This window comes from Pelobates fuscus, chromosome 4 (assembly GCF_036172605.1).
Source record: "Pelobates fuscus isolate aPelFus1 chromosome 4, aPelFus1.pri, whole genome shotgun sequence".
Classification (NCBI taxonomy): domain Eukaryota; kingdom Metazoa; phylum Chordata; class Amphibia; order Anura; family Pelobatidae; genus Pelobates; species Pelobates fuscus.
Window position 1 is genome coordinate 321,369,616 of NC_086320.1, and position 24,555 is coordinate 321,394,170.

Sequence of the window (24,555 nt, forward strand, 5' to 3'; positions counted from 1 at the left end):
TGACAGCTTAAAAAAAGAACAAACCACTCATCAAATATTGAAGTATAATTTTATTGGATCATTGTGACTTCCATCTTATTAATATAAATCACAACTGTTAAATATCTTAAAGTCACACATTTATAATTATTTATGAATTAGCATTCATTCTTAAAGTAAGTTGGCAAATTGTCCTTTGGAAACTATTATATTCATAGGAAGCTTTCTTCATTAGCATCCTTGTTTTGGTGTCAGGAGTCAAGCAGTTAAGTATTATTTAACGAGGATCAAAAGTCTAGATACAGACTAGAATTCTGATATTAAACCATTTGGAAATTCTAAAATGGTGCATTAAGAAGGAACTGTTAAATGAAAAAAAATAATAAAAAAAATGTCTGTATAGCAGCAAATATGTTTGTGGTAGTCAGATGTACTACATATATAATTGGCTTACATAGGTATCCAATGGTACTTTTAAAAGGTCCCCAAGTAACAGTATCCGTTAAGCAAAGAGTTAACGCTAAGTTGTAGCTGCTTCATTGGAAAAATAAATATAATCGGTATGGTCATATCATACTGTTGTGGAACAATTAATGGGTACAAAAGTGCAGACATCAATTTACGTAACTGGACAAAAATGTATAAGCTATTTAGAAAAAGATATGTAACACCTGAAACACTTAGCACAAACATACTACTATATCACATTTTACAAAATACAACAGAAGTGAACAAAAACTGTAATAAAATGTCACTTTGCTTTCATCCGGATGAGTGCACGGAGCGGTGTTATCAAAACAGTGGACATTGAACTTGCCTGGAATCTTACAGCAGCAGACAATACATTTGAATGTAATCCAATTGAAAATCTCAAACTCCTTGGGGAAAATCTCACACTGGCATGGTGCTTTAATGAAAATACAGTGATCACAAGGTGAAGAAAACCTCTAAGTAACACACTGACAACTGTTTTTTTTTTTTGGTTGTGCATAGAGGTCATGGCTTCTCAAACCAGTCCCTAAATTAAGGACCACTACTCTCCAAAATGCGGGGATATTGCAAAAGCCAGTCATTATGGATGTTTGAAAACCATCTGTCTAGAAACTCGTCTATAAGCAAAATAGACTTTACTAATAATTCGATTGCATTTACCCCAAATGCCAGATTGCATTTTGGATTTTGTACATTTTCCACACAGATAGATAATGTCAGTTTAAAATACAATACAATGCTTACACAATGGATTTAGTTATTTTTTTACCAAAAGGCCATTTGCGAATTCATTAATTTATTGGTGATAGGTCGTGTCAATACAATCAGGCCCTGTTATGGTCATGACATTGTTTATGCATGAGGAAGGATCTCAGGGTCATATGACTGATAAAGGGCCCAGGTATGGGGACATTTCTATAAAAAGTATACATCTAGGATTTTCGTGTATTTCAGCAGGAGGCGGGGAAGTTATTTTTGGTAGATGAACGCTCTTGTGCACATTCTGAGGAGTAAGCTGCTAAAAGCCCTAGTATAAAAGCAAACTGAAGCAACATTAGTTTAGTCAATGTATTAAAAATTCTACAAGTGTATTTGTGAATGTTACAAATACTCTTTCATGTATGAACAACTTAATTTTGCTTCTGTGAACAAAATAACCCCTGGACAATAGTTCCATTTATTGCTCAGAAGCTTTGATGGAAATAAAACTCCAAAATCTACTAATTGAACATCTATGTTTAACCAGTTACACCTGTGCGGGGGAAAAGCTAAATACACAAAACATCAGTTCTTTCTACTGGCAGAATGATTCACATGTATATTGTTTTATAATGGTTTGTGTCAATTTCTGTTTAATAATAATGAAAAGAGATGAATCATTTCTATTTAACTGTGTTAACAGCATCTGTTGAAATCACATCATTAAAAAGGACTTTCACATAAATGAGCATAGGCAAGTGTTACCCATTTTGTGTACCTACTTGAGATAGCTCCTCAGGAGCTGTTGTGTCTAATGCTGCTCTCTAAGGGAAAAGGTAAGTATATCATTTATTTCTGTGCAGCATATATCACGTGGGTATGGCAGCTATTTTGTGAAACTACTGCTGATAAACCTATGCCATCATAGGCATACATGAAAGTTTTTGTATTAACTCTGTCCAGAAAGCTCTATATTTCTCCTCCAATACAGGTAGGATGGGGGCAGTCCAAGCAAAATATGTTGCTCCATGTAATGTGAGTGGAAACAGAAAAGGGGACATGGCCGTACAAATGTGTTGGCCATGTGTTTGGAGATTTGCTATGGAAAGAAATGGTCCCAGGAAGTGCACACACCACTTTCTCGTCTCATACCTAGAACAGAGAATTGCGACTTGGAAGCTTGGCACGTAGCTTGCAAACCTGGAGGCTCCATGTAACTTCTCAGGTATATAGGTATCATGACACAAGGGATAACACTGGCTTAAGTTCTATTTTTTTGTTAAACGGTAGCATGATCCCTAACATGTACAAATTAATTTCAATCTATGTATCAAACAGATTTATAAAATTATTTCAAGTATTCTTTATAATCACAGTGAAAATGTAAGACCAAATGTTAATGTAAATGACAAAAACGATCTTGGATGAAAAAGGCAAAACGTACCAAATTAAATAAAAAAAAATGCTTGAACGCATTTCCTTCATGTATTATGAATAGAAAGATTATCTGTAAAAAGTTATAAAAATTAAAATAAATTACATATTTAAGTACACTTTCCCTCCAAAGTGTTATATAAAAATTCAGTGTACAATTCTTTAAATCCTTACAGGAGACAGGAAAAAAAAATATAATGACACGAGTGCAGAAGGTCTCTTCTTTCTGTTCTGACTTGATATAAGTCAGTACACCCAACTAATCGGAACCCACTGTGGTTCCATCCTCAGCTTCTCAGCAGCAGCCTGTAACTTCTCAAATGCTTTGTCTAAATTATCATTTACAACTGTCAAGTCAAAGTAATGGTTGTAGGCTCGCATAATCCGTGCACTTTCATCAACAGTTTTTTTCAGATCTGTATCCTATATCAAAAGAAAACAAAATCAGATTAGAAAATAAAACCTATCAGTATTTTATCTGTGATATAGCTTTGAAACATAAATTTAAATGAGTTCAGGCAAAGATACATTATGACCAATATCTTGGTGTAAGTTAATTAGTAGATTCTTTAAAGGAACCGTCTGGTCACCAGAACTTAATCTAATTGAAGTTAAGGATGCTCTGTTACCTTAAGGGCTTAAATAGGAAGTGCAGAGTGCGCTGGGCAGGGGTGCCGCTAATTGGGTAAAGGGGTCAGCTGAAACTCTAAGCCAATGAGAATAGCTCCCCATTCATTAAAAAGGTACCCCGTGCTTCCGGTAACTCAGTTTCAGAAGCCAGATGCTGCCCGAGGGACCTTGAGATTGTCGCTTAATGTACCCGTTGGCGTTAGATTATTAAAGAATGATTTAACCCCATAAAGAGCGCCTGGGGGCCTCCTGCTCCATAACAATTTCATTTAGGTGACTGGAATGTTCCTTTAGGTAGAATATTTAAACATTTGGTGCAAGGAACACTCAATGCACCAAAACAACGTAGCTTAATGAACTGCTTTTTCTGCATAGATCATGTCTCTGAAATCCCACTGCTTAGTTCTTTGCTGTTTATTTAGGAGGTAAAACACTTTGTTTATGCAGCTCTATTCACACTTCCCCTGGCTGTGTACAACCCCCTACACACTTCTAGAAAATAAGTCTAAATTTTAAACTTCTCTTACCGCACAGTATGTTTATTATCTTCTGCTCTGTTAATTCCTTACTAGAACCAGAAGCAGTCACTTGTGTGATTAAAGTTCAATTAAAAGAGCAGAAGATTAGAACTTCTAAAGTAAACACAATGCAATGTAAGATCTTACTGAAAATGAAAACATTTTCATGGAAGTTGTGTGAGTCACAGCGAGGGTAGGTGTGGCTATGGGCTATGACTGCATAAACAAAGAAAATTAACTCAGACAGAAAACTGGGCAGTAACTCTTTATGGGCATGCTCTCTGCACCAAACCTACTTCATTAAGCTAAGGTTGTTTTGGAGCCACGAATATTCCTTTGTGTTCTTTTATAGGGTTTTTTCACCGAATACCATGTGTTAGCCTTGGTTGGAGTGCTCCTGCAACTTAACTGTACCAGTCCCACCAGCTGTACCAATCCCACCAGTCCTCAATTACCCTACATGCATTTTGTTTTGTTTTTTTGCAGTTTTCAGGTTTTATTTTTACATTAGTTTACAATTGTCTACAGGTACACAGTTTATCAAGGAAACAAAGCATCTTACTATTTTTTTAAAATTGGTCTCATTGGTCATTTTGACCAGTTCGAATTAGTCAAGCGTGTCACAAGTAATGCATTTCAAAGGTTTTGTCATTCCGCCTCTGTGTGTATTCCACGTTATATTGCCAAAATAAGTTGTGGGGAATCCAGTAGGCACATTTCTAAAAGTTTGGACCGTAACCCATTGCCAGTGGGTGGTGGCTCTATTTAAAAAATAAATAAATGCCTCCTAACCATCCCTTCACCCTAATAGTGAAATGGTCACCTGGCTCCTAGTTTTTGTGCAGACGGTATCTTAAAGGGACACTATAGTCACCTGAACAACTTCAGCTTAATGAGGTTGTTCAGGTGAGTGCTACAGCTCCCTGTAGCCTTTCTTGTAAGCACTGTATTTTCTGAGAAAATGCAGTGTTTACATTGGAAGCTTGGAACACCTCTTGTTGCAGTCAATCAGACGGCCACCAGAGGGACTTCCGAGTTCAGAGTCCCTAAAAAGGCCTCACGTCTGACGTATTCACGCATGGGTGAATACATCAGACGGGCTATCAGCACACAAAGCACTGTGAACGCGCTTTGTGTGCTGAGGCTGTCAGCACTGCTGTGGTAGTGGCTTCAGCTGACAGCTGAAGCCCGAACCCACAGGGACTCTTTCTGTCCACAATAGTGGTTGAAGGGGGGGGGGGAGACCTACTCTCCTCCCCCCCCTGTGCGGCGGGTGGGGCCCCTAAAATTATCAATAAGGGGGGGGCCTACTGCCCACCCCTGGCCCCCACCCCTGAGCGGCGGGTGGGGGCCCTAAAAATATCAATAAGGGGAGGGGGCCTACTTTTTTTTTTCCCACAGATTTTTAGTTAGTGGTCCCCCCCCTCATTATTTTTAGGGTGAGGGGGGTAGGTAGGGAGATATTTTTAACTAGGGTCCCCCTCCCCTTTGTATTTAGGGCCCCCACCCACCGCTCAGGGGTGGGAGCCAGGGGGGACAATAGGTCCCCCCTTATTGATAATTTTAGGGCCCCCACCCGCCGCTCAGGGGTGGGGGACACAGTAGGTCTCCACCTGCCGCTCTATGAAGAACGCGATTGGTGCAGCGCGAAGCCGCGCATGCGCACATCGCGATGACGCTTCTCTTCTCCTATTGGGCCCCGCAATTTCGTAATTTTGACGAAAAAGGGGGCGCGGCATGGCTGGGAGCTCGGCGCTGGAACGGAGGTAAGTTTTTAATATAAAAACACCTCGAAAATTATTTTTATTAAATGAAATTTCATATAAAAGCAAGAAGGAAGGCCGGGGGACCTGTCTTTCTTGCTTTTATATGTTGACTATAGAGTCCCTTTAAGTACACAAATCAACAAACATGTAAACACATGTAAATGAGGTTCTAAATTTGTGACGTAGCCAATAGCATAACACATTAACTTGACACAAAAAAATAAATCACTTTGAATAGACATTGCTATTGTAGTAAGTTAAGCACATTAAAAATACTCTGAGAAGCATTGCAGCTCTAACCAATCTTCTCATTTGCAAGTCCCTGTGTGCATTTTAAAACTACTTTGCATCCTTGACATAGTGCTGTAAATAAGATTTATGAGCCGTTTTTGACAAGCAGACATCCATATAATCATTGTTCACACTTGATTTTTATACAGTGCTCAAACCAAACAAAATAATTAATAGATTTTATAGAAGGAAAACTGTTTTCTTATCACAATTATCATTTCATAGTGACATTTGCACACTTAAAAGTTATTCATAATATTGTGTAATATTTTTTTCCGGTTTATATAACTTTGCAAGTTAAGTAAGAGCTTCTTTGGGCAAACTTATTGAGTTATGCACAAAAGGGGAGAAAGGAATTCAGAGTAAACGTCAAATTTAAGGACAAAACAGCTAAACTGAAAAAACTCAAGTCACATTCCATGAAGTCATCAGAGGCTTTTCATAGAGCATGTGACACACTAGTAATGCTATTTGGTTACCTTCTCAGTTCAAACTTAGTGATACAAAATATACCTCCAGGGTGTCTGTTGAATGTGTTCGAAAGAGTTACTAAAAAGTACCAAGTTTTCTTGAAATCGGCACGTTTACAAAATATGCCTGCAGTGACATGCTGTTAAGCCCAAAAGCGCTTCAGCAAATACATATAAATTTGAAGGTTTTGGTCAATCAATCAAAGAAAGAAGTGCAATGAGTAAAATAATGGTATCAACATCTACCAACATGAGTTTGGTACTCTCAAGATAAAGCAAAAGCAACACAACTTTTCCTTATCTAAAGTGCAGATATCATGAATAAAATGTCAGTAGAGGCCAAGGCTTTATCACCGGATGCAAAAACATAATATACGTAAGATTTTGAAAGCACTTCCAAGCGATCACTCTGCAGATCTGTTCCACAAATATCAAAAAACAGAAGGTCCAGAAATACAAACGTCTTTTAGACTGGGAATAAAATCCTGTTACCTGACAGTCTACATGTAAACAATATGCAGGCTAAATCATAGATATAGCAGGGACTTTAAACAGCTGTATAAAACCTTTTGACCGGTCACTGAAATAAACAAGGGCTCAGTGTTACATGTGACCTTGATGGACTCCATGTAATACTTGAGACCACTTACCATATTTGGATAGAGGAGAAGTCATTTGATGTCCTTAGATTTCAGACAAAAGGAAGGAACAGTACAAAAGGCAAAATCAAGAAGGGCTAGACCAAGCATGTCAATCTTGTGGCCCACAATGAATATCTTTGTGGCCCTGGTAAAATTTACCCGGCCAGGAGGAGAGGTCGCTGGCGGCAGCGAGGGAACTCAGTCTGTTCTTCCTGCTCCTCACGCGTGCGCCCTCTGTAGTGATGCCAGGTGTCGGAATATGACATCATTCGGGCCGTCCTCAGTAAACTGCGCGCGATAGGTAGCAGTGAAGAGCAGGAAGGGAGATCTCCCACATCAGCTCCGAAAGGTACGGAGCAATACATTTGTGAGTGTGTGCAAGAATGTGTAAATATGTGTGTCTGTCGTGAGTGTGTGTGTGTGTGTGTGTGTCGGTTAGTGTTGCAATGGCCACGGCTGGACAGTGGAGGACCTGGAGGAGCACGGAGGCACGCAACGTCATGTCACATTCAGACGTGGCGTCAACGTGCTACACCTTCACAGGCTTTCAAGGAGTAGCGGGAGGATCTGCTTTGGCACAGGGTGCGGATGGCGCCATTAGGGGTATACTAGAGGCTGGACTCCGGAGTCGCATACTGGCAGCGGCAATGGAGTGGAGTCTGCTTGTTGCCGAATATTGTTTTGGTTTTTTTTAAACAGGGGCCGGGGTTTAGTAGAGGGGGGACTGGGATTTAATATAGAAGGGGGATGGGGCTGGGGTTTACTAGAGGGTTGTGCTGGGACTTAGTATAGAGGGGTGTGGGACTGGGATTTAGTTTATGCAGGGTGCTGGGGTTTAGAAGAGGGGGATGCTTTTTTTTAATACTGTACTTTTCAATTTTCTATGAAAACTTAAGACCCCACCCCCCCGCCCACATAAACGTTAACCTTGTTTATTTGACCCATGCTAGCCTTTGAGTTTGACATGCTTGAGCTAGACAATTCGTTCATAGGATGCAGCATGCTGAAAATAGGATACCACTATCCAAGAATGCATATGTGCAAATGGAGAGACAAAGCAAAGATTGTGGATAAGGTCCACAAGAAGATTTTCTCCCATTAATCAAATACCTGCATTGTTGAAACAACACTACTATCTCTCTGTTGCCTGACATGGGCCTGACTCTAGTTAGACAATAGAGACTTGTTGGTGAACAAGTCAGATCTGGAGCTTAAAGACATTGATGGGTAACCTGGTCACATATTCATGTGACCAGGTCCTGTAAGAGAACATATAAATGTTCTAGAAGCTATTACTGTGTTAACAAGCAAAAAACCTGCTGCTGCAATTCAGCTGTAAGCATGTTCAGCCAAGATTAAGCGTGGCTGGAATGACTATAAAACAAGTCTGTTTGGAATTCAGCAATGTGTACTGTGATGGTGCCTGTTCACAGGTTTTGGAAGGAAGTATACCAGGACATGTCACAGTCGGCTAGCTAGCAAATTACATTCATTTCCTGGTTCTTCTCAGGGAACTATCCCTGGTTTTATTCCAATTAAATTGTAGTTTTAAAATAGGGATCCAGTCCTAGACAGGGATCTCTACAGGATTTTAACAGTGGAAGAGACGCTGGGAGAACTGTGTTAGGTCCCAAGGTGCCTACTACTTTGTTAGGAACTGAGGCGTCATTGTCCTATGTACAATGTTTAATATAGCTTCAATAAATATCTCTATTTTTCATAATACATGGCTGGATGCTTTCCGGACAGACCTCGTAGATGGTGCTTACATGTGAAAATTCCTTATATATATATGTTTGCGAAGTTGTATGCTACCATTTTCTGATTTGCTGTTTGTCATTTTAAAAGTGGAGGACTTTAAGACGTATCTAGATATGATGGTAGCATTCTCAGGCATCATTACATTTACGTAAAAAGCATTCTGTCTTCAGTCTCACCAGTGGAACCTATCAAGGATTAATCCTGATGGTGATTGTGGACCAGCAGGTCCACACCTTGTGATGACAGCAAAACCAAATCTCAAGAAACCAAGAGACTCACTCTTCATTTATGGTCCTAATGCCTTTCTCCAATTTATTATTTCATCAGCATATGATCTGACATTATTAACAATCTCAATCATGAATTACTGCACCCCCAAGGGCCTCCAAAACCTTTTCCCAATAGTATGTGTTAGTACAAGAAAACCTTGTCAAACCTTGCTCACACCTAAGCTACAGAGATTGGTGGGGTGGGGAGATATCCCACAATAGAACAAATCCCACAATAGAACAAATAGAACAAATACAAACTACAAAAGTAAAAACTACAACACGTACGTCGGGATTTTATATATTGTGACTGAACATAAGGGATACTGTGTTTGCAATATTTTAGTCAGTATCTTTAAATTGCATCTGAATGTTTAAAAAAAAAAAAAAAAAAAAAAAAAAAAAAAAAAAGCATGTTCTACTTAGAAAAACTCCAAAGGAAATAAATTGTTTATATATATATATATATATATATATATATATATATATATATATATACATATACACATACACACACACACTAGATATACCCTGAATGAATACATATATGCATTTAAATATGCATTTTGTCATTGGTAGTATGTTATGGTCAGCATTTATATAGGGCCAACGTGTTTCACAGCCCTTTACAATTTGGAATGGATAAATGGATACTTGGAAAAATAGATACTTAGAGGTGAAGAAGGCCCTGCTCAAACAAACTTAGAATATCTAAAACAGTTTGCCAAAACAGTAGATCTCTTGTCTGCATCCACTGCAAGCCCTCTCCCCTTCTTCTCCAGGTGAGACTTGCTGTGACTGGCCAGGTGCCTGCATCTTCAGGAAGTAACATAACTAGTTGTCTGATTGACAGCTGGGGGGTGTAACAGGATTAATTTAGAAAAGTGTAAATTTCTATTGAAATCTGCACTTTGTAAAATTAAAAATAGGACACACTCTTCACACATGAAGCACTTCAGCTGTGTTTTGTGTCCCTATAATTTGATGATCAGATCTAAACTATTCAGCAACATTTTTAAATGTGTACACAATCACTTACGGTGAGAAGTTTGGTTGTGATTCCTGCATCCACAACAGCTTTGTGCATTGCTCGTAAGGTCTCCAGCTCTGGAGCTGCAATGAATACTACATATGGCATAAACTCAGACGTTCTTAACACTTTTAATGCCTGTAGGATAAAAAAAGAAAACTATAGTACATAGAAAAAGATGAACATTACATATTATTACAAACATAAGAAAACCCACAATTTATATTTTCTTATAATTCTGATATGCTCACTGAATTGGAGTGACAATGGATAAAGTACTTAATATTCCTCTCTCCTTAGCATCAACACCAAATACGGAGTATAAAAGTGCCTTCAGAAACAAAACCAGGCACAAGAAGTGATCATCATGACTTTCATGAAATTATATAAACTGCTAAGCATGGTAAACCAACAAACGTCTATGATCTCAATATGCAATACCAAGCTTTAGATCGAGAAAAAGAATCATAACCTTCATGGCATTTTGCAGTAATTGAAAAGTTATCTGGAGATGAATCACGCATCACTATCTGGAGGCTGTCTGGGATTTACACATTGCGTGACTGCAAAGGGACAATGGCAAATATTGGAAAAATTAGGGGAAATGGTCCTGTCAAACACCTTTTGTAAAAACTGGAATGACATCTTCAGCCTTCTTACATTTGTTTTTTGTGATTGATCCAAAAGAAGGCAAAACAAAACAAAAAAAAAAAAAAAACAGTTTGAAGCACTTCCAACTTTGCAACAAACTAGGAAAAAATTCCTTCTTGACCCTAGAATGGCAGTCAGATTTATCCTTGGATCAATCTTTTTACGCCTTTCAGACAGAGGAGCCCAGTGGCACCTAATACAAGCTTTTTCTAAGCAACATGTCACCAAACCAATATACAGGTCTCACAGATCTCAGCTACATATCATTGGGCAAGCAGTATATACCAGACATTTAATTGTCCCGAAAATGAGAGAATATCAGTTTCATGCAAACATGGATAGACAGTTTTACTCTACCTTGCAGCCAAGCATGTCCAGCCTGAGCCAAGGCAACTAACACACAACACTTAGATCTCACAGCCCTGCTCTGAGTCCTAGTGTCACCACTCGTAAGCTCACCCTCATACAATACTCACACTTAACCAGCTACCCTGATTAAAATGCACAGCAGCCGACCACCAACATACTTCCCTGAGCCTGTTACGCTAGTTTATTTATTTCATTTTTTTTTACTTGGTTTCTACTACTTAGTCACTCCTAGTAACGCTGCAGCTCGAAATCTAGGGAATATAGCCAACATCCACAGCCACTTCATGTTTATGTGCTAACCTTAGGCTACCAATACCCTGCCAGTTCTCTTATTTTTATTGTAAAAGGAGGTCTCAGTGGTTTTTCATTCTCCTCTTGTGAATACACATTCTCATTTCTCACTTGCATTAATCATATTATCCACTAGCTTAGCCGATCAGAATAACTCACTAGTATCTCGCTATGGAAGTATCTTGTTTAAGTATGTAAGTTTATTTTCTTGATCAGTATATTAAGTGTGCCATAAGGCACTGTCTTACCAGAGTTTCGACATGTTCGTCTAGCCGGTTTACTTTACAAATAACAAAAAAATTAGACAGAATACCCTGGAGTATATATAACGACTGTGTTATCTATATCTGTACATTTGCTCTAACTCCTTTTAGTTTTCTGTACTATATGGCACGATGTCTCAATAAAAATTACATTGACAAAAAAAAGGGAGCATTATATGGAGTTTTAGGAGGAGTTATAGAGAGCCTTATAAGGAGTAATATGAGTACAATCTTCTTAGATCTATCTAGAGTATGACCAGTTTATGACATGCATTGTGTTTCTTCTTATTTATAATCATTACCTAAAAAATTTGCCATTGTCTCAATGTAATGCTTAAGTATTCCTATGTTTGCAATGAATATGCTTGCATTCACTGTTGTGGCACCACAAGCCTCTCTGTAATATTATGCACAACAAAAATAAAGAATGATTAAAAAAAATAATTAGAAAATGCCTCATTAAAAAAATAAATCCTTAAAATTCAAAAAGCATGAAAAAGTTTATACTTAAGATTAAATTGTTAGGTCTATAACTGTTAACAGCTCTGGAGGGCTTATAAAGCATTTTCACAGCTAAACCCTCCCATCTGCATCACTCACCAATCACAGATAAAAAAAAAAAATCTGGTGACGTCCATTTAAAAATCTTCATTTCTATCACCAGTATGCAATCCTTTCTTCCAAACGTTTATACTCTGTTTCTTACCCTAGTATGTCTGTACATTGGAACCTTTAAGTTTTATTAGCCTTTCTCGTCCTATGCAAACAGAAAGGGAGCAAGTTCTGGGCTCAAGTGGACCGAAGACCCTCTACCTTTTAACAAAGTAGGATTTCAGTAGAACTATTAAACCCCATCTAAAATGCTGAAAAATTCTTAACGTGCTATAGTTTCTGACAAGGTAACATATGTGGCTTAATATACATACTCATACGTACTACATTCTTCCAGGAAATATGACACTTACAGTAAATTACCTGTTCTCATCCCATAAACCATTACTTTGTATGAGAATCAATAGGATGCAAAACCAAAGGTGTCTTTCATTCATCTCTGCATACCTCCCAACATTTCAAATTGACCAAAAGGGACACAATCATATTAGGGATGTGAGTGTGGCCAGGGGTGGCGCTGTTCCGAAAAATATAGAACTTACTTACTAATAACAATTTGTGCAACTAAAATGTTATTTCGAACAAGAACAATGTATCTCATTTTCTTAGACTGATATCTAAACACGTGTCACTGTTTAAAGACACATTACTGGGAGTATTATTGTTGTGGAGCTCTGTTAACACTCAGACACATCAACAATATAGAGTGCCTAGAAAAGAGGGACAGAGGAATTTGGACCCAAAATAGGAAGTGTCCCTCCTAAATAGGGACACTTCAGAGGCATGTACATGAGCAATTCACATTTTATTCTCCTATATTAGGAGCCCAGTTATTATTGCTGACAAACATGTTGTCTATGTATCACTTTTTACCTGTGGATTTACATCTAATATGCAAGTTCGTCCAGCCAGTACCACTTCATGGATCGAGTCAATCTTCGTGCCATAAAGATTGCCTTCATATTCTCCGTGTTCCAAATACCTTCCCGCTTTCACATCTGATTCCATGTCTGACCTGGACACAAATCTATATGCATGTCCATCTTTTTCATCTTCTCTTGGCTTGCGTGAAGTAACTGAATAAAGCATATAAAACAACTGAAATTTATGAATAATAAAGAAACAAATCTGATATAAAGAGGACAGGACATAGTCCTTTTATTTATTTTTTCCCAGTTAATAGATTATTTTAACTTTAATGTAAATGGAATAAATCAAATTAGCATTACTGGAAATACAAAGTAGATAAGCAGAATTTTTCCTCCCATTTGCTTCCCGGATATATGTATTTACACACACTAAATTCATGTGGTCAGGTTTATGGTAAACCCAAAATGTTTTATTCAAACCAGCCTATTATTTGTCATAGTCCTGTCACTATACTTGTTCAGTGCTAATCACAGTATTAACCCTGTGATTAGCGTTTTTTTTTTTTTTTGTAAAGTCACATTTGAACAAGTACTACATATGTAGTATTTTGAGATGTTTGGTGTAGCCACTTTAGAATGGTTAACATAAACAGGGACAGGCCACGGTCAGGTGAATCCAGAAGTCAGAGTAGTCGGGAATACAAGCCAATAGGTCGGTACAGGTAGCTAACAAAGCGAAGTCAGGACAAGCCGAGGTCAGAAATCCAGGGAAATCAAGCAAACAAACTGCCAAAGTCCCATACAGAGTGATTTAGTAGTTTCGGTCTGTATGGTAGACTTTGAAACAGGTTTTTATGCAGAGGGTGGGTAGGGATGGACAGGAGGGGCAGTAATAACTTGAGTCCTTACGGACTCCCCTCTGCGAGCAAACAAAGCAATTTCTTTGTGGTGACCTTTTAAAGGGTGTGGGAGGGATTTGGGAAGGGAAATGTTTGCCGAAAAGTCTTTGGACTTCTTCAGATTCCAAAAGGGAAAGATTGGGGGCCTGGGCAAATAAAATTTCAGACAAAACTTGGATCATAAACTCTAGAAATGGGTATCATCTACCTATGGCTTCCTTTTTTATAAAGCACATAGGAGTTGAAAATTTCAATCTGGGTTATGTAAATTGCTATTTTCTTATACCAGTTCCCACTCTTTCGGTTCATCAGATAGGGCTGTGCATTGGTCAGCCAAGTCTACGCCCCCCCATAAAATTGCTGTAGTCTACAACGCACTTGGGCTTCTCCAGCTGCTCAGTTCTCCCTCTCACAGACACTGGAACTGTAGTTTTGTTGTGCATTGTAGACAACATGAATACATCCTTCCTATCTGTGAACCGAAGGGCAAGCAACTCATCCTGGCAGAAAGCTGAAAGGGAGCCTCTCTGCGTCTGCCACTTGCCATGGTTTGGGAGAAACCTCTGTGATTCTTCCGCACTGTGCCACAGGCTAGGGTATCAAAGCAAAATATATTTCTAAATAATTCAATACTTGTATAATAGTTGTCAACCCATAGCCTGTACTCATTATTTAACAAGGGAAGGATTAGATTCCATACAATCTTGCCACTTGTACCCACAGAATCAGGGCATCCTGGTGGGTCAAGATGGCTAGCCTTCCCCTGGTAAATATGAAATGCCCACGTATATCCAGAACTGGACTCACATAATTTGTAAAATTTTACACCGTATCGGAACCGTTTAGAAGGGATATACTGCTTAAAAAGCAATCTACCCTTGAACTTCATTAGGGATTCATCTACACAAATATTTTTCTCTCTCTCTCAGATCGAAGTGAGGTGAGGGGCAAAGAATGTATCTGCCAGTGACTGGCTGTCACTGCGATCACAAGCTGCAGATTGCCACTGATTGGCCTCAGGGGGCCTGCCAGGCAGGCATCCCCCACCACGATCTGCAGCTTGGGAGGGAGCCAGCACATGTTGGTGGGGGGGCGCTAAAACGGTGGGGCGTGCTATGCTGCTTTTATTCCAGTCTGCTGCTGCTGGCTCTGATCTGCCTGCTTGGCTGACATCATTAGAAGTGACATTCTGAGACAATCACAATGCTTTCACATAGCAAAGCATTGGATTGGCAAAGACTGTCAAGGAGGCAGATTAGTGGCAGAGCCAGCACAAGTCAAACACTGCCCTAGCCAATCAGCATCTCCTCATAGAGATGGAATGAATTAATCAATCTCTATGAGGAAAGTTCAGTGTCTCCATGCAGAGGGTGGACACACTGTGCAGCACTGCCCCAGAAAGCAGCTTGAGCAGCCCTCTGAGGAGTGGCCAGTGGAGGTATCCCTAGGCTGTAACGTAAATACTGCATAAAGCCTGAAGGGAATGATTCTACTCACCAGAACAAATACAAAAGGCTGTAGTTCTTCTAGTAACTATAGTGTCCCTTTAAAGCACTTGCACTCATTTTATGAGGGTTATTCACTAAAGTAAGAATTCAAAATGAATTTTAAATTTAAGATTAAAATAACCGAATTGGAAAAAAGCAGCTATGCATTCAGTTCGGCAACTTTGGTTTCAAATTTGATATGCACTCTGAATTCTCACTTTAGTGAATAACGCTATATGTGATTAATAAGATAAACAACTTATGACAAACCACATGCTGGACGCTTGCTGTGCAAATGCAGTAGGATTTTGAAAAGCAAATAAAAAAATAATAATATTTTAATACATCATCTATATTACATTCAAAATAAGTGGGGAACATTTTAAATATTGTTTCCTTTTAAAGCAGCACTGTCATGTCACACTTACCTTTTCCCAATTACTACTACTACTTCCTCTTTCCTACTCTCTCTCTTTTTTTCATTTTTACTCTATTTTTTAACTATAAACATAAGACAAAGTGTATAAGTGTACAAATAAGGGACTACTTTGTGTTATGTATTTTGTCTTATGTATTTTTCCTGCGCCTGACTCTCTTAGACATTGGGGGAACTACAGTGTCAATCCCGACAGCCATCACCAGTAATGGCTGCAGGGAATTGGCTGTCTGTGGATGATCCCGTGGGAACCTCCATACACCTCAATTCTGTACTCTTGCGCATGCTCAAGAGGACCCATTGTAATGGATGGCGGCACCCGCTAGGGACAGGTTAAGGTGAGTAAGCCTCACCTTTCTCTTCCTCCCCCGGCCACTGGACCCCCAGCTGCGATGTTACCGTCGGCGGTCTTTGCAAATTCTGCAAAGTCCCCAGAGAGTGACAGTGCCGCTTTAAACTTAAAATAATATCATTTTTTTTTTTTTTTTAAATGATTCATGACATTTGCCAATAAAATTACACAAGTCTGGCAGAATAAAGCACAAACATGAATTACACAGAAAGTGTTAACTTAAAAATTAATTAATTTTTTCTAGCAAAAAACATTTTATTTATATGAAGCCTCTTTTTACATTTCTGTTGATACTTTGTGCTGCTGTTCCAACATAATTATGCTCATCAACAGAAGCTCTAAAATGATTGCTTCTGATAAGTCTTATTTACTGGAGTTTTAATTAACAAATTCCTCATGTACGTGCCATTGTGGGATGACTAAATTACCAAAGAATGTTGTGTGTCTCTTGCCTTTTCCAGTCATAAAACAAACAATTCCTATGCAGCCACATTACACCCAGTACAATTTACTGTACAGTCACTGGACCTGTAGTATCCCTTAAAGTGGGTAATTCCCAGCTAATGTGAAACATCAGAGACACTTATGGACTAAGAGGCTCATGTCAGAGGTACAAGGATACAAAAAGTATACTGGATGTACTTACAGTAGGATTTTGAAAAGCAAATAAAAAAAATAAAAATATTTGAATACATCATCTATATTACATTCAAAATAAGTGGGGAACATTTTAAATATTGTTTCCTTTTAAAGCAGCACTGTCATGGCACACTTACCTTTTCCCAATTACTACTACTACTTCCTCTTTCCTACTCTCTCTCTTTTTTTCATTTTTACTCTATTTTTAACTATAAACATAAGACAAAGTGTATAAGTGTACAAATAAGGGACTACTTTGTGTTATGTATTTTGTCTTATGTATTTTTCCTGCGCCTGACTCTCTTAGACATTGGGGGAACTACAGTGTCAATCCCGACAGCCATCACCAGTAATGTACTTACTTAGAAATACTGAATGTTATTCACTAAACTGAGAATTATACAGAATTGACAGGAAAACTGTAAATATTAGAATAAAACAGTCTATTTGAAAACCCTGCTTTCAGTCCAGCATATTTGGCTTTTATATTGTGTTAATTATCCATGGTTAGGAGTATAGGGAATACTCCCAACATGTCACTTTAATATGTTAGATAAGAAGCGTATAAACCAAGGTATTATTACTGTGTATATGTGCTTGTCTATCATTTTTTCACGCATCATTCCACAGGGGGATGCAATGGCAGAAAGTCTAATGTCTGCTTCAGGAATATAACCAGGGCTGTTTACCACTGAACTAGAAAACAAAATACTTATTTATAAGGTATTATACATCTTCAATACAATAAAATCCCCAATGAAGATATCAATTTGAACTTACGGAGAGGGAAACCATGCTTTTATGTTTAATCCCTAAAAGATTCCTAAAAACATTAAAAAAATGAAACCGCATGCAGCTATTTACTGCATCACAGATACAGTCTTAGCGGCCTCATTAACTTTGCTCCTGTGAAAGATACAGTAGATGTACGCTTACACTTACATTATCTAGATTGTGCTTTAAGCAAAGTAAAGCAAATTACTTTAAATTGTGATAAACATATAAAAGGTTTTGTTCTATTAAGTGGTGCACAGTACTTTATAGAAAACATTCAAAAAATGCTGCGCTTCAATTTTACATTCCAAAGGAATAAGAGGAGTCAAAATTGAAAGAAAAACAACAAAACAAAGAAAACTTAAGGATTGACGCATCTGCTTACACAATCATCTTTAGTTTTTTTTAAACGATTATTACAAAATTAGACCTTACATGGAACGGTTGTTCCAAAGAGGGTTGGATTCAGGACAATTAGTCTGTTTTTTAAACTTCTACGGCCAACTCCTTGAGCGCCTATTAATACCAATGTTTTTCTTTGAAATGGAGGCATTCGGGCAACTTCTTCATATATTTGGATTTCATGGCGATCAAATTCTGAGGGTAGAAAATGAGACATGATTTTGTTAGGATGAGTAACACTATAAAATATTATATCACATATATAAATTATTCAAGAATATTATATAAAAAGGTGGTGAAGATTAGATATGCAACTTATAAAATTCAAAAGTACTCTAATGCTCAGGGATTTAAATCATTTTGGTATTTATTTAATGAACTTAATCATTCTTACATAGCTCCCTTATGTGGAGCACTTTACATAGATTAGTAAAGAAACAGTGATTAATGAGTAAGTTACAGAGTACATAATACATTGTAAAACTAATAAAGATTTACAAAATCAGATTGAGATGATATAATGGTACAGTATTTGTGAGTATCTATAGTCATTAAGGTTACATAGAATAAGGAACGAACATCAAAGGACATAAAAGAAAATGGAGCAGGCAAAGTTGCAGCTATGGTGAGGAAAGCAGTGGTTATGGTGATGTGTACACAGATATACAGAAATAATGAAAAAAGAGGTATGGTTGGATGAAGTCCACTAACTAGGACTAATAACAGGATTTTGACTTAAGTGTAGGGAAAGGTTTGTAAGGAGGTTAGTCTTTAGACCAGAAACCAGAAAAGATTTGTGAAAAAAATACGAGAAGTGGCTGGTTGGATAGGGGGAAGGAATTTAATCCAGTAGCAGAGAATAAGAAGAAAGGAAAAAATAGATGTGAGAAGAAGCAGATGGCCACCCGCGCTAACCAGACGAGACACAACCATTCCCTCTAACCACGCTAGAGACCTTGACACAAACAGACCAGGGGAAAACAAAGTAATACAAATTATTATATATTATTTTATGTTGAAATGTTGAAATGTTGTAATGTTGAAATGTTATAACTGTCCTCTTGTACAAATGCCATAACACAGGATTCGGCGCTGACCCACACATCCCACAGGCCAACTACCCACCGCAGAAGGGGGACCGCATGACCTCCCGCACACACCACTAGAAACGACACCTATCCTTAAAGGAGAGGAATACCGCATGAAGGCGTAATACAAACTCGCCAAGTAAGCAATACTACTGTCCCCTCCACGACCAAAACGCCTCACACCCAGAAGTATACCCCTAACTGCATCACTCTCCCCCCCATAGAAACCTCATTCTCCCTGAAGAAGAACGGATACTCACCTCTGATGTAGAGACCCGTCCCCCCTACCCAACTCACAACCCCCCCACAGACCGCACAGACAGAAACCTGTGACCCAAAGAGACATAGACCCAGCAATACCACTGATACATCCTGTCCCCCCCCCGCCCCCCCCTACGATAGGCCTAGATCACAATGGCTCCCAACAAAGGCGCACCTGGACCACCAGGAAGCCTCACCACAGACGGAACAAATACCGACCCAATACAAATGAGAAATTATGCAAATGAGGAACACAACTGGCACACACAGACCCATGGTGAACCCGATCATAATAAGACAAACAAAACTCCATCTAGAATCATAGGATAACGACCATAACCATACACTATTGCTCATTTCCACCTCACAACTAAACGAACAAGCTCACCGTAAACATACGTGCTCGGGGGAAGGAAGGCACGTAATTCACCGATCTTCCAGACCCCCACCACTTCTAAATCCGGCACCAACACCCCACCCTTGACTTCCCATTGCCCTGGCAAGACAAGGAGACTCGCTCCGCTCCCAACACTCCTGGCAAATAACCCGTAAGACCAGGACTACCAGACATACCCACCATACTCACACACCGCTGAATAACACTCCCACCCACACCAGACACAACACCACACCCCAACACCACAACGCCCATCTCATCCCCCTCACCCTCACGACTCGCTCAGCCCACCCGCCTGGTCTTCATACACATAAAATAGGAACGCTATACTCCTAACAAAACTAAGAGGTAGGAAGGAAAAGATATGGCGCCATCAATGTCATGCATATCAATCAATTGTAAGGGCCTCAACAACCCACTCAAAAGACACCAAACGATGCGCTGGGCGAGTAGAACCCGCGCACAAATCATCCTCCTACAGGAAACTCACTTCCAGCAAAATAAGACATTCCCACTGCTAAACCGAAACTTTAACAGATACTTTTTGGCAAACTCGCCGAATAGCAAACAAAACGGGTTGGCGATCTTAATCCACAAGGCATGCCCCTTCATAATCGACAAGACAATTGCTGATCCCCAAGGGAGGTATATAACAGTAGCAGGAAAAATGGGCCCCCAGAAATTTGCATTCACTTCGATCTACGCCCCCACTGTCCCCTCAGCCTCTTTCTGGCAGGCTCTACAAGCACACGTAGCATTATTCTCCTCACACCACCACATCATAGGAGGTGATTGTAACGCCACACCTTCCCCAGTAATAGATAGGCACAGAACAGGCCTACACCCACAAAACCGCGGACAAACAACACAATCTGACAAATTACTTCAAAACTTCCTCGCACGTACCCGCCTGGTAGACGTATGGAGGATCCAACACCCGAATACGCGGGATTACACATTTTACTCCCACCCTCACCGATCCCACTCACGCATTGACTTATTCCTGACATCCCCATCCACTCTACCTCTGATCACAAACACCTCGATAGGGTCAATCACATGGTCAGACCACGCTGAAATTTCACTCACACGGACCCCACCACTCACCACCTGCCAATGGTCCTGGCGCCTAAACCCTAAACTACTCCATGACCCCACAATCAGAGACACCACGTCTACAGCCATCGCGGACTACTTTACCATAAATACACACTCGGTCACCTCACCGGGAATCCTATGGGCGGCGCATAAAACAGTGATTAGGGGCACCCTAATAAGTCAAGCCGCTCACCATAAAAAAACAACGCTTAGCAAAGTTAGAAAGCAATCTAAAAGAACTCCGCCAACTAGAACATGACTTCAAAATTCAACCCACGCCGGACTTATTGGCCAAAATACAACAACACCAAACTGCGATAAAAGATTTTATGTCCACAGATACCACCAAAGCCCTCCAATGGACCCGCCAACTTTTCTACGAAAAGTCCAATAAAGCAGATACACTACTCGCCCACAAACTCAAAAGTAGAACAGCCCGCAAAAATATCACCAAAATTAAGTCAAAAGATGGAACACCACAAGAGTCACCAGATAAAATAGCCACTATATTCCAAGAATACTTTACAGACCTATATGACCATAGCCCCCAACACAGACATGACCCCACCCTCTTGACAACTAAAATCAACAAATACCTAGACTCACTCACCCTACCCTCGCTAACACTAGAAGGAGCCCACAGACTGTCAACGGAAATCACATCGGAAGAAATAGCAAAAGCACTCAAAACTCTCAAACCCAACAAATGCCCAGGCCCGGATGGGTTCACAGGCCTCTACTATAAGACCTTTGCGACAGCACTTATCCCACAACTAAGTAAACTCTTCAACTCACTTATGCAAGGAGACCCCATCCCTTCCGACATGCTACGAGCAAACATATGACTTCTACCAAAACCTGGAAAATCCCACCTCGACCCCGGACACTTTAGACCAATTTCCCTACTAAATGTTGACGTAAAACTATTTACAAAAGTAATGGCCGAGAGACTGAACCCCCTGCTCCCCCTCCTCATCCACCAGGACCAAGTGGGATTTATCCCACACAGACAAGCCAGTGACAACACCCGACGCACCTTCGACCTCATCTGGTACGCAAACCACAGACGCCTCCCAACCCTCCTTTTATCCCTCGACGCAGAAAAAGCCTTTGACAGATTACTCTGGCCCTTCCTTTTTGCAACACTACGGAAATTCGGCTTCCCAACACCTTTCATTGACGCATTAGGATCCATTTACTCATCCCCCACAGCCACCCTCCTCCTGCACTCTACCACACCCCACTCCTTTCCCATTAAGAACGGCACAAGACAAGGATGCCCACTATCCCCAATACTGTTTGCCCTCTCGCTCGAACCTCTCCTCCAGACCCTCAGACACCACCAAGAAATACAGGGAATTAACATTAGGGAGGAAACATATAAGATCGCAGCATATGCGGACGATGTTCTCCTCACAATTACGGACCCACTACACTCTCTCCCACCCTTGTTAATAGAACTAGCGAAATACGCAGAAGTCTCGGGCTACAAACTCAATCTTGAGAAAACAGAAGCCCTTCCAATCCAGGTAGACAAACCTACACTCCAGACACTCCAATTGCGGCACCCATTCACCTACCAGCAAACAGCTATCAAATACCTGGGCATCACACTCCCAACAGACCTCACACAAACCTACAATCTAAACTTCACGCCCCTGATCGAAACCGCCTCACAAGACCTTGAAAAGTGGAATAACATGGCAATCTCATGGATAGGCAGAATGACATCCATCAAAATGAACCTCCTCCCTCGGTTCTTATACCTTTTTCAAACACTCCCAATTCCGATCAACGCCTCAGACTTCAAAAAATTGCAAACTAAGATAGATAAATTCATATGGGCCGGGAAAAGGGCAAGGATAGCTCGCAGAACTTTGTACGTCCCAAACAAACAGGGAGGACTAGGACTCCCCAATCTCACCCAGTACTACCAATCAGCCCAACTGACACAAACGATCCAAATGCATGCCACCCCAGGCGCTAAAAGGTGGGTAGATTTGGAACATATCATATTTGGATCAGACTTCCCCTCCCTACAAATATGGCTCCCAAAAGACGCCAGGCCACCAACCCCCCCCCCCCCCCCTCCCCAGCAATACTAACTATGATCAAAACTTGGGACAAAGTAACCGAAAAGCACAAACTTATCTCACGCCCCTCTCCACTAATGCCCATTCTCAGGAACACAAACTTCACACCAGGTATGTCCCCGAGGGACTTCGCCCATTTCGAAGACAATAACCTGACACGCATCCACCACTTCTACAAAAACCAAAACATCATACCCTTTACAGACCTCCCCCAACAAACCCCCCTCATAACTAGAGACTTGTTCAGATATCTACAAATCCGTAGCTATATAGAGACCCCACACATACGACAAGCAAGCAACACCCCGCTCACGCCACTAGAAAGTACATGCATAAACCACCCACTCCAAAAGGGACAAATATCGAAGATATACTCCCTACTAAGTAGACACACACGAGAAGGCTCTATGCCGTATATGGCAGCCTGGGAACGTGATCTAGGCCCCACGAGGGAACAAAGCGACTGGACAGACATTTGGGAAGCCACTGCAACGATATCCATATGTGTCAATCACAAAGAACAAGCTTATAAAACCCTTTTCAGATGGTACCTCACCCCGCTACGTCTAAAACAAATGAAACAAACAAACTCTGACCTTTGCTGGAAGGGATGCGGGAGTAGGGGTACATATCTACACACATGGTGGGAATGCCCCAAGGTAACCACACTATGGCAGCAAATAGCACAAAAGGCGACACAGGCACTTCACACAACCATCCCGATGGACCCCTGGCTCTGGCTCTTATCCAGACCCCTCAAGGACATCCCTAGAGCACAAAATAAACTCATAGCCAAATTGGCGCTAGCCACCAGGAGAGCAATAGCCGAAACATGGGGAAGCCCAGACACCCCAACAATAACACAGATAACTCGAAAAATAAACGAAGCCATGAACATGGATAAACTTACAGCCCTTATACATGACACCACTAAATACTTCAACAAAATCTGGGACCCATGGTTGTATGAATTCACACCTAACTCATACAACTTAACACAGAGTGACAGACCAGGCGGGTGAGCCCACCCAAGGCGCACAGCCATGAATACTACAAGACCCCCCTCCCTACCTGTAACCCACAACACATTGCCCCTCCCTTCACCCCACACCACACCCCCCACCTTCTCACTTGCACACACCACACTCAAACCACACCCAACCTACCTTACTCAAGATCACTTGCACTACACAACCCAAAAGCTCACAACAACCACCTTAACTCTCTAGAAAAAGTGCCACATAACAGAGAAAACACGAGACTATGCATCTGGGGACTCCCAGAGACAGAGTTACACCCACATCACTTGACACACACCCAGTTGGACACAGACCATCATAACCCACACAAAGCCATTGAATCCGACAGGGAAGAAACCCTCACTGAGAGCCCACAAACTCGACTAACATAGTCCACAGTCCACTAGGCTCACTTACCCAAAACAAGGACTATCCAACCTTTCGGACTACCCTACCCCACTTCCCACACCCTCGGCCCACCCCCACTCTCATTCTCTCCCCTCAAACCCCTAAATGGGAACAATAGGAACCAAGATTGAGTACAACTCATCAATCATACAAACAGACAAGTAACT

The 24,555-nt window shown here is 40.4% G+C and overlaps 1 protein-coding gene across 2 annotated transcripts in view; it reads right to left on the reverse strand.

Annotated features, from left to right (window-relative positions):
* Positions 1–365: 365 nt before the first annotated feature.
* PALS2 (protein associated with LIN7 2, MAGUK p55 family member) overlaps positions 366–24,555 on the reverse strand; it is a 141,060-nt gene continuing 116,870 nt past the window's right edge. For both annotated transcript variants that reach the window (XM_063452368.1, XM_063452367.1), the window contains exons 9-12: positions 18,058–18,219; positions 13,040–13,242; positions 9,990–10,118; positions 366–3,027 (exon numbers count right to left, since the gene is read on the reverse strand). In XM_063452368.1, coding sequence (XP_063308438.1) covers positions 2,851–3,027; positions 9,990–10,118; positions 13,040–13,242; positions 18,058–18,219 — 671 coding nt within the window. In that variant the 3' untranslated portion in view covers positions 366–2,850. The remainder of the gene's footprint in view (positions 3,028–9,989; positions 10,119–13,039; positions 13,243–18,057; positions 18,220–24,555) is intronic.